Source organism: Oryctolagus cuniculus, chromosome 7 (genome assembly GCF_051225735.1).
Source record: "Oryctolagus cuniculus isolate XC-2025 breed Fujian yellow rabbit chromosome 7, ASM5122573v1, whole genome shotgun sequence".
In the NCBI taxonomy this organism is placed as follows: Eukaryota; Metazoa; Chordata; class Mammalia; order Lagomorpha; family Leporidae; genus Oryctolagus; species Oryctolagus cuniculus.
In genome coordinates, this window is record NC_142873.1 from 145,414,381 (window position 1) to 145,425,277 (window position 10,897).

Below are 10,897 nucleotides of genomic sequence, written 5' to 3' on the forward strand. Positions count from 1 at the left end.
TCTCTGTCTCTCTCATTGTCTATAATTCTCTCTCTCACTGTCTAACTCTGCCTGTCAAAATATATATATATACAACGAACTTTTTTTTTTCTGTAAGTTTTTTATTTGAAAGGAGAGACAGAGGGCACTTCATCTGCTGGTTCACTCCCCAGATGGCCACAGTGGCCAGGGCTGAACCAAACCAAAGCCAGGAGCTGAGAACTTCTTCCAAGTCTTCCAAGTGGGTGGCAGCCCAAATACTTGGGCCCTCCTCCACTGCTTTTCCCAGGCCTTTTTCCAGGAAGCTGGAGTGGAAATGGAGCAGACAGCACAAAAAAAGGCTTCCATATGGGATGCCAATGTCATAGGCGGTAGCTTTACCTACTATACCACAACACCAGTCCCCAAAGAAATTTATTTTTAATTATTTTATTTGAATTGGCATTTTGGCTAAGATGAAGTGTAAAAAAAAAAAAAAAAAGATTACTCTGTTTGAAAGGCAGAGATACACAGATCCTTCAAATGCCTGCAACAGCCAGGGCTGGGGCAGGCTGAGGCCAGAGGCGGGTAACTCAATCCGGATCTCCCATGAGGGGGCAGGGACACCACTGCCTCAGCCACCAGCCGCTGCCTCCCGGGATGCACATTAGCAAGAAGCTGGGGTGAGAGCGGAGCTGGGGCTCAGAGCCAAGCACCGATGTGGCGGGCAGGCACCCTAAGTGGCTGCCTCCGTGAAGGCCTCTCCTGTCTGCCTGGGAATATTTGGTGGTGTGGCTGCAACAGTTTATCCGTTATTAGTCATTTCCTGTTTAGCTATTTTAAATAGTGCCGCGATTAACATCTTCGTGCCCAACTTTGAGTCTCTGATTTCTGACTTGAGCTATAGACCTACACATGGAAGAGCTGCCATTTTCCTACTCACACTGCTTGACATCTACCGAAAGCGTCTGAAGCTGCCCCTCGCCTTGCTTACCTCGCTTGCCGCAGCCACACACAGGCGTGGAGGGAAGAAACCCTTTCCCATCATCCCTGCTAACCGCTGACCGCTCAGAATGGGAGACCCAGCAGGTGGAGGGTCGCATGGACGTGAAGAACCCACTGGGGGCTGCAGGGAGTTGGAGAGGCCCGAGTTAGCCAAGCGCTCACCACAGCCAAGTGAGAGTGGGAAGTCTGATCCCATTAGGGTGTGGGGGAAGGAGAAAGGGAAGGGGGGGGGCTGAGGGCCTCTCACCTGTCTCAAGAATCCCGAGCTGGGGGGTGGGGGTGGGAAGTGGCTTCAGATCCACACCAGCCATCGGCACTACTGGGGGCACACTGTTTCTCTCTCTCTTTTTTATGTTTTTTCAAGATTTATTATTTATTTGAAACAGAGCTACAGAGAGAGAGGGACATACAGAGATCTTCCATCTGCTGGTTCACTCCCCAAACAGCTGCAATGGCCAGGGCTGTGTCGGGCCAACGCCAGGAACCAGCAGCTTCTTCCAGGTCTCCCACATGGGTACAGGGGCCCAAGCAGTTGGCCTCCACAGCTTTCCCAGGCACATTAGCAGGGAGCTGGATCAGAAGCGGAGCAGCCAGGACTCGAATGGGCGCCCGTATGGGGTGCAGGCGTCACAGGCAGAGGCTTTAGCCGCTACACCGCACTGCTGGCCCCACACTGTTTTCCTAAGCAGCGAGACAACCTGGACAGAAATTCTCTGGCACTCTGAGGAGCTCCCTCCACTCCCTTCCCTTTGCTTCTTCCTGGTCCCTGGCTAGTGAGCCCTCACCCAGGCTGATCTGGGCCACCCGCCCCCTCTTCCCGTGCCCTTGAGAAGGAAGGCGCCCAGCAGAGCACATCCCCTGCAGCGTCAGGCCTGCCCGGGGTGCGGAAGCCCCCTGCCTCCTTTCCAGCCCCGACAGCCCCGGGAGCCCTCGTGTTCAGACGGCTGAGACGGGCTGTGAGGGGTAGGCTGGGGACTGGGGGCCCACCTGAGCTATTTTTTAAAGGTATTGATGAAATGCTCCAGACAAAAACACACAGCAGGTCTTCAGGCCTTTCCCTTCATTCCAAAACTCTGGAAGCGGTGTGGAGGGAGATGAGAGGCCCTCCGAGCCATCCCGGATGACCGTGAAGTCTCCAGCTACATGTGGGCTGTGTAAACTTGGCTCCAAGGGGTGACCCTCAGTGCTTCCCTGTGCTCTGAACTGTCCCCTCGGAGTTCTTCCAGTTAACCCTGGCGCCTCCACATTGCTCTCTGGTGTCACAGCAAATAGCAAAGAAGGGAGATCCAGGCATGGCTAAGATTTAGCCCCACATACAAGTCCTCTCCAAGGTCACAGAATCTACTTGGAACGTAACATCCACTCTGTAGTCAGGCAAAGAGATCCCAGGTGAGATCTCCCGGGAGCAGGGAGGAGAGCCTGTGCCCTCCCTCCCTTCCTCTTCCGCAGCTGCAGCATTGAACGCCCTGCCTGGCCACAGACCTTGACTCTGGTTTGCAGAGGCCAGAATTCCCCTCTTATCCTTAGACAAAGAGTTAAATCTCTTGAGAGAGAAGGCTGGGCGGGCAGAGGTGAGTCACCTGACACCCCGGGGTGACATACCTGTCTGCTGCCCCCACAGACATTCCTGCCTGCTGACTCGGTGGGGAGGTGGGGTTAAGGGGGTTCTCTCTCGGGGGAGAGAGAGACAGGGACCCTGCAGGAACCTGCCTTCCCACCCCACACGTGGCAGGGGTGGGGATGGGGCGGCCTCTGAAGAGGATGAATAAAGGGAAAAGAATGGGTCCAGGTTAAGGAAGCCAAACTTGGGGAGTGAGCTGAGACTTCGGTCCACTTCACCATCTCTCATTTAATTCAGTTCCTTGCGGCCGCTCTCTCAATGCCAAGACAGGAGCAGGGTAGTATAGCATAATGTTCTTTTCTAACCTATTTTGAAACCGCAGTAGACAAAGCAGACATCTGCGTGGCTGTTTTAGCCGAAAAGTGTGTGAAGACAGAAAACTCTGATCACGGGGCCCCTACCCCTTGGCAGGTTCTGGGGAAGCCTCTGAACAAAGTTTGAAATAGCTGCTACGGTTCCAAAGTCCTGGGCCTCGCAGTCAGCCCTGGTTCCAGGCCCCCGTAGGTAAGCCGTGTGGAACCTTGGCTGTTAGCTTGTTTTGCTGCTCTGAGCTGCAGTCTCTTCATATGCGAAAGAAAAAGCATACATGCCGTGGGATGGAACTGCCTGGCGCCCACCCGGCTTGCCAGCCACTGTGACTGTGGAGAAGCAGGAGTAGCGCGGGCATCTGAGACCAGGGGGATCTCCTGGAAAGGCCCTGCGCGGTCTGGGCGTTGGACAAGCCTAGGTGGGGGGTGGGGGGGTGGTCGCGGAGGAGGGGAGAGGCACCTTGTTTTCCTGGAAGCAGCCAGAGTGGCCGGCCTGACCCCAGTGCCGTGGCCCCTCCTGGGTGCCTGGTGGCTCTGAGAAGGCAGTGTTGTGCTCCATCACCTGCTCGTGGGGCTGCGGTGCCAGCTTGGACGCGGCTCTCTGACTTGGCTGCTCTGAGGAAAGTAGATACCTTTAGGTTGTAGACACCTTTAGGGGATTTTAGGTTAGCAATTTTCCATGTAGAAAGGCCTGGGCTGAGGTTTCTTGAATCTTTGTGGGCTTGATCTCTGTCTAGACAGCCACGTCTGAGGACCAGCTATATGGCCATTCCCGTGATAAAGGATCTGGCACTAACCTGGCTTCCAGGCATTGGGGAGGCTGGTTTTATACCCAGGTCAGCATCATTGTACACACAAGCCTTGCTGCTATCATTATGGGAAGAAAGGAAGAAAATAGGACAGAGTTACTGGTCTTAGGGAACTCTCTGAGGAGACAGAACAAACTAGGACACAGCTGAGACTCCATCGAGTGAATCAAGCAGATCGGGAGTCGTAACCGAATACATGTACCCACCGAAGCCAGGAGCTGGGGAAGCAGTAGCAGCCTCACCCATGGGTTCAGGGAGATGGCAGTCACATTCTGACCTGAACATGGATTCTGAAATTTGGAAAAGGTCAAAAGAGCACGGCCTAATGGACGTGGTGGTGGACAGTGGGTAGAATGGCCGCCATGAAATTTCCCGTGGAACCTGGCGTTCTTACTTGCTGCCTTCTGGGACAGTTTTTCCCAATTGAGATATAATTTACATATCATTAAAGTCACCCTTCTTTTGGGTTTTAATATATTCACAAAATTGTTCAGCTATCAGTTCTACTTAAATGTAGAAAATGTCATCAAGCCTCCAAATAGCCAGACCTGGACCAGGCAGATGCCTGGAGCCAGGAACTCCATCGCAGGACCCCAAGAACTTGGACCGTCATCTGTGACCTTCTGGAAGCATCAGCAGGAAGGTGGATAGGAAGTGGAGGTGAGGCTGAATCCAGGCACTCTGCTCGGGGTGCTGGTCTGCAGTGCAGTCCAGTGCAGCAGATTAACCCACTGTGCCACCATGCCTAACTGCCCTCCCCTCAAAAAGAAGTTTGTAAATGTCAAATCTGGGCCAGGAAAAGATGGCAAGAAATGCTGAGTTGTTGTTTTTTTTTTTTTTTTTTAATATGTCATGAACAAAATGATCTGCAACCATAATGATCAGAAGCTGGTGCCCAAACCAGCTCACACCCAGTGATAAACACCTGATCGGACGATCTAGTCCATAGCATTCGCTTTGGAAATCCCTTCAGCACCAACTCCAGCTTAGAGTAGCTTCTGTCTTCCCATACAGGGCAGCCACGCGTAGTCTGGAGCCCACAGACACGAGTCAAGAGATACAGATAACAAAGAAAGAGTTCCTTTCCCAGGACCTACCCTGTTAAGAGAAAGTCACCAGACCTGTCTAGTGAAAGAAACCAGGTCACCTCCAGAGCGGAGGGAGTCACTTGCCCTGGCCCGGAGTTTCTGCCTGGGTTGGAACCTTGAAGCCAGACACACCTCCAGGAAAGGAAGGGAGAGGAGCAGGCACCCAGAGGCATCAGGGCGTCTCCGCAAGCTTCCCCTGCAGAAGTAGCTGTGACAAGAGCCTTTCGGATGGAGTCCCACGGGTGCAGCCAGACTTAAGACTGGGGAACCTGCGGAGTCTGGCCCGCGGTCCCTTAATGTCACCAGGAGGCGGAGCGGCCCCTGCTGTCAGGTGGCCCAGCCTGCAGTGGAGCCTGGCTTGTTCTGCTTAGTGTGCAGCAATGCTGGTTGAGTCCTAGACTTGTCGATGCCAGGATTAATAAATAGCTGAAATGTGTTGAACAGGAACTACTTCAGGTGCACTTCTTTTCTCAAGCTTCATGGCAACTCTAAGATGGTACTGTTGTGTTTTTGTTTTTTTTTTTAAGATTAATTTATTTGAAAGAGTTACAGAGAGAGGGAGACACACACACACACACACACACACACACACACACACGGTGGGGGGGGGGGAGCGAGCGAGCTTCCATTCGCTGGTTCACTCCAATGGCCACAATCAATGGCTGGAGCTGGGCCAGGCCTAAGCCAGGAGCTTCGTCCTGATCTCCCACATGGGTGCAGGGAACCAAGAACTTGGGCTATCTTCTGCTGTTTTCCCAGGCCACAGCAGAGAGCGGAACTGGAAGTGGAGCAGGCAGGACTCCAACCCGAGTCCACGTGGATGCCGGCACTGCGGGCGGAGGCCTAACCTGCTGTCAGTGCCTGGCCGGAAGGTACTGTTTTTTGAGTGTTCCCTTGAAAAGGCAAGCAAGGCCGGCTGGGAGTCGATCCCAGTCGTCAGAGCGCCTTTTGGTCAGGCCCCTTATGACACAAAAGGGAAACTGAGGCCCAGGGCTTTTCCAAGGTGGCAGTCCTTGACACTCCAAGCCCCCTCAGACCAGGCTGCCTCCACTCTGAAGTGCGGTGGGGCATCTTGCGGGCTTTCTCCCAGCCGCGCCTGCCGGCCCGCCCCGTCCGACCCAGCCCGGCCCGGCCCGGCCCAGCCCGGCCCAGCCCAGGCACCGCCTGGTGAACGCATGACTCAAAGGGCGGGGGCTGCATTTTGCGCACGGCCCGCCCCGTCCCGCCGCCTTGAGGAAGCCGCCTCCCGGGTCGGGCGGGTGGCAACTTGTCTGAGCGAAACCTGGAAAGCGCCGCCCCCTCGGCGCCCGGCGGGTGGTGGGGACGCCGCTCGGTCAGTCTGCGAGCAGCCGCGCCGGGGGGCGGGGCGCTGGCTCCACTGCTCACTCCCTCATTGGGCCATTGCGCCCCGAGGGCGGTACCCCGTGAAACTCTCTCCTGTGATTGGGCTGTGTCGGCCTCCGGCCCCGCCTCCAGGGGTGCCGGCTGGCGGAGCGCGGCAGCCTCCGGTCCCGGCGTGTTGCTTCCTGCCGGGAGTGGAGGCTGTGGGTCCAGCGAGCCAGGCACCCCGAGGCCGTTCCCACCCAGCGGGTGCCTCCTCCGCATCCCCGAGCGCTGCTGGGGGCGGGGGGCCGTTCTCTTTTCCTCAGGTCTGGGCATCTAATGGAGGCGCCGTGCCTCTGCCCCAGGTCGTGCACCCTTCACTCGCTCTCGAGGGTGGGGTGCTCCGTGCCGCTCGCTCCGCGCAGCACCCCGCGGCCTTACCTCACACCTGAGGCACCCGCTCCCCTAGCCCGAGGGAGGCGCCTCAGTGCTGCCTCTGCTCTCCGCCCCTCCCGGGACCAGACCAGTGTGGGGCCACCCGGAGCGGGGAGAGGCCCCCGCCTCGAACCTGGCTGCGCCCCCGCAAGGTGTCTCGCCCGCGGGCCGTTGGGCCAGCCGCGGGGGAAATCGGGGCCTGTGCAAAGCCCACTCCCACCCCTCTCCCAGCCCAGCGCCAATAACTGGAGAAGACCGGAGGACTGAGTGTCACGGGGAGTTTATTGAGCCGAGCCGGTCACCGCCGGCAGACAGACGCTTTCCCTCTCGCTCACTCACAGTCACACGCGCACCCCAGCTCCCGCCTCTGCCGCCCGGCGCCGCGCTCAGCCGCAGGGCGAGCAGCCGGAGGCAGCAGGGGCAGGAGGGAGGCGAGGCGGGAGGGGAAGGGGTGCGGAGAGCAGGGTGGGGGGGCGGCCAGGGGCTGGGAGCGCCCCGCGGCTTGCAGGGAGAGCGAGACCCCCGGGCGGCCTCGGCTCAGCGGCTCCCTTCTCCAAGGAGCCTTTGGGAGCCGGGGCGGCGCAGCGAGGGGGAGAAGGGGGGCGCCTCCCACCCCGTAGTAGTCCTCTCCGCGGGGCGTCGGGGACCGGAGGGGGCAGGGCGGCGGCGGGCGGCTCAGCTCTGCGGCTCCTCGGGAGCCTCCCCGCCCTCTTCGCCGGCGTTGTCGGCTGTCCAGAGCGTCAGGTTGTCTCGCAGCAGCTGCATGATGAGGGTGCTGTCCTTGTAGGAGTCCTCGCTGAGGGTGTGCAGGTCGGCCATGGCCTCGTCGAAAGTGGTCTTGGCCAGCGTGATGGCCTCCTCGGGGCTGTTGGCGATCTCGTAGTGGAAGACAGAAAAGTTTAGGGCCAGGCCCAGGCGGATGGGGTTGGTGGGCGGCATCTCCTTCTTGCTGATGTCCATGGCCTCCTGGTAGGCGGAGCGGGCCGAGTCGATGATGCGCTTCTTGTCGTCGCCGGTGGCCACCTCGGCCAGGTAGCGGTAGTAGTCGCCCTTCATCTTGAGGTAGAAGACGCGGCTCTCGGCCTCGCCTGCCTCCTTGATGAGGTGGGAGTCCAGCAGCCCCAGCACGGCGTCGCACACGCCGCGGAGCTCCTTCTCCACCCTCTCCCGGTACTCGCGCACCTCCGGGCCCTTCTCCTCCGAGCCCTCCTCCGTGCTCTTCTGCTCGATGCTGGACAGGACCCTCCAGGCCGCCCTCTGGCCGCCCACCACGTTCTTGTAGGCCACCGAGAGCAGGTTTCGCTCTTCACAGGAGAGCTCCTCGCCCTTCTCCACCGCGCCCTTCATGAAGGCCGCCATGTCCTCGTAGCGCTCAGCCTGCTCGGCCAGCTTGGCCTTCTGGATCAGACTGGCTCTCTCCATGGCTCTGGGGACAGAGAGACGGGCGGCGGGCGAGCTGGCTGCCTGGGGACCAAGGCTGGACTCTGTGCCTCTGCTGCTCTCAACCTGCCTTTTGGCTGGGTGGCTTGGCCTAGGCAAGGGTGGGGAGGGGCGGGGGGGCGGGACTGGGGCCCAGGACCTGCCTCCCTGTCTTCTCCCCACACCCTTTCCGGCTCTTCCTTAAAGGTAAAAGGGCCGGGATGTGGGGGTGAGTCATTGGAACAGTCAGCAGGAGAAATCTGGGCGTGGGCCCCACCTGTGCGGGCACCTTGCTGGGCTCCAGGCTGCCCCCTCCTGTCCAGCACCCGCGTTAGGAAGCTGCCAGGAGGTAAGGACGGCTTCAGCCACCTGGCAGCTTCGGCTTTGGCATAGCCTGTGGGCTCAGGTGGGTGCAGGAAGATGGGGCTGCTAATCCGGCCAGGTGCACTGCCCCCCCCCTTCAGGCGAGGTAACCCAAGCGCTTCCCTAGTCCTCACTGGGTGCAGTCCCCACCGTGACTGTGAGGTGTGCAGCCCTGACGTGGTGTGGGAGCCTCTTCACTCTCAGGCTGTGAGACTTGCTCAGGGCCACACAGCTGCCAAGTCCCTGCAGCTCTCTCCTGCACCCAGCTTCCTTGGGCTTTTCTCCTATGGGCTCTGCATGCCAGGTCACCTGCCCCCTCTGACCGGGGAGCTCCAGACTTTTAGAAGTGAGGCCAGGCTTCTTCCTGAGTCTACTGGGAGACAATTCCAGCCCCAGGGCCTCAGCCATGCAGGGTCCCCTCCGAGCTCCCAAATGCTCCCAGAAGGGTGGCAGCTATCAGGGTGCTACTTAACGAAGTGTTTAACGAGCGGCCTCCGAGGCTCCAGCCGGGCCTGCGTAATTAGTCACCCAGTAGGTTCGTCGGACACCTTCCCCTTCACAGCACAATTTTCCCTTTCAAGTCGGTGGCCTGTTGCCACTTGTTGGAGGACTTCCCATGAGGCTCTCCAGGCCGGGTCAGCTGCCCCCTCCACGCCGCCTGCCATCACAGAGCAGCAGGGCTCACGAAGGGTCCCACTCTCCTTCCTGACTCAGCTTGTCCTCTGTCAGAGGCTGGGAAGCAGGCCACCTGGGTGCTCAGTCCAGTTTGGTCCCCCAGGGGGGACGCAGGCAACCCCGGGGAGAGACGGGGCCGAGGAGAAGGAGGTGGCGCTGACACACACTGTTTTATGGGGCAGCCGTGGAAGCTGAGTGACGCCTCCCCCCAGCCTGTCTCCCAGAAGTTTCCATGTCCCTTGCACTTGACCACGGCCCCAGCTCTGACCACAGCAGAGGTGTCGGAGCTGGAGACCTCCGTCGCCAACCTCTGTCCCTGCGTGTGGGGACCCAGTCCTCGAGTTTCACGTTGGCACTGAGCCAAGGAGGGTGGGTTCCTGTTTAGCTGCCCTGCCCCTAGCCAAAGCTTAGCTGGGACTCAGGGGTGCGGCTCCCGTCTGGGATTCAGCCAGCCTAATCCTTCAGCTGGGACCGTTTCACAGGCCTGTGTCTGGGCCGGTTCTCAGTGTCTGAACATTCACCTGCCTCCTGGAGAGTGGCCTGGGCCAGAACCCTGAGGATCCAGGACGACATCTGGCTCTCTGCCACAAGGGACAAGTTTGGGCCAGGCCTCCCAAGGCAGCAGACAGGCTGTTGGCCCTGACATCCTGACAGCTCTGCTCAAATCGGAGCGCTGACGCAGAAGACGAAGGAAAGGAACTAGGCTCGAGTACCAGTTTAGCCAGAGTATCTGCTAGTGAAACTTCGTGGTTTTTTTCCTCTTCACCTTTATTCTCTGTTATTCTTGCTGCATGTGTATTATTTTGCTCTGAAAGACAGAGCGGCCTTGCATCTTTGGGATCAGACTGTGTGAGTCTGTGGTGCTGTCAGCCGGTGGCTGACCCTCTGAGCCTCAGCTCCTGGCGGTGTAAGGTGAGGCTTTTGTGAGCATTAAATGAGTTCGTGGGAATCTCTTGCTAGAGTGGATGGTGACTACTGCTACGTGAAGAAATCCAGCCAACTCTGTAGACATATACACACAGAGCTGGGTGCTGGCAGTGAGGAAGGGCCCCAGACCGGGCCCTGCCCACAGGGGAGAGGGGCAGAGTTGCCCAGGCTTCCCTCTCCAGGGGATGAACTGTCAGGTGCACTCAGCTCTGCCGCCCCCTCTCCACCGAGCAGGCTCTGGGCCCTCAGGGAGCTTCCCTCGCACTAGTCAGCCAGCCAGGGCTTCCCTGGGCTTCCCCAAGTCCGGGGGGGTTGGGGGTACCTGGAAGGCAGAGCCCAGCAGGCGTGGGAGTTTCGGAGCTTCTTCTGAATGCAAGGAGGGGCCTGGTTTAGACCACGTGCCGTGACTGCCTCAGCTCAGCCCTGAGCGAGGCAGAGGGGGGCCCTCACTCTTCCTCCCGCTGGGCTGCAGGTCAGGGATGAATCCGGGAGCCAGGCAGCCGACACCTCCTGCCCGCTCTGGCCTGTTGCTCCTGACTCAGTTCCTGTCTCAGGTTCCTCCCTTTGCCTCCAGGCCTCCATTTCCCAAGCCCAGGAGCCCGGGCGGGCAGGAGGCAGCAGGCCCTAGCAGGGCTCAGAGTTCCACCGTCAGCTCCCTGAGTCAGCAGGGCAGCAGCTGGGGCTGCGGCCCAAAGGGGCTTTCCTCATGCTGCCTGCTGCCTCCGCACACTCTGTACAGGATCTGCCCCCCTGCCCCCAGCGGGCTCAAGGTCCCTGCACCCACAGCAGGCAGCCCCTTCAGCGGTGGTGACAGCTTTGAAGGACTGTGTTGCGGAAAAGGCAGCACCCGGCTGCTGTCTATCCCCACTGAGAAGAGGGCAGGGCCAGGCGGCTGGTGTAGGGGTCAGAGGCCACTTGGGGCGCCCTCGTCTCACAGCAGTGTCCCCGGGTTTGCGTCTTGGATCC

General features: G+C 59.2%; 1 protein-coding gene across 1 annotated transcript; it reads right to left on the minus strand.

Moving 5' to 3' along the window:
- Positions 1 to 6,811: 6,811 nt before the first annotated feature.
- SFN (stratifin) lies at positions 6,812 to 8,135 on the minus strand. Its single transcript, XM_008265896.5, has one exon. It carries the CDS (start codon positions 7,967 to 7,969, stop codon positions 7,223 to 7,225), a length of 747 nt encoding a protein of 248 aa, XP_008264118.1. The 5' UTR covers positions 7,970 to 8,135; the 3' UTR covers positions 6,812 to 7,222.
- Between the last annotated feature and the right edge of the window lie 2,762 nt (positions 8,136 to 10,897).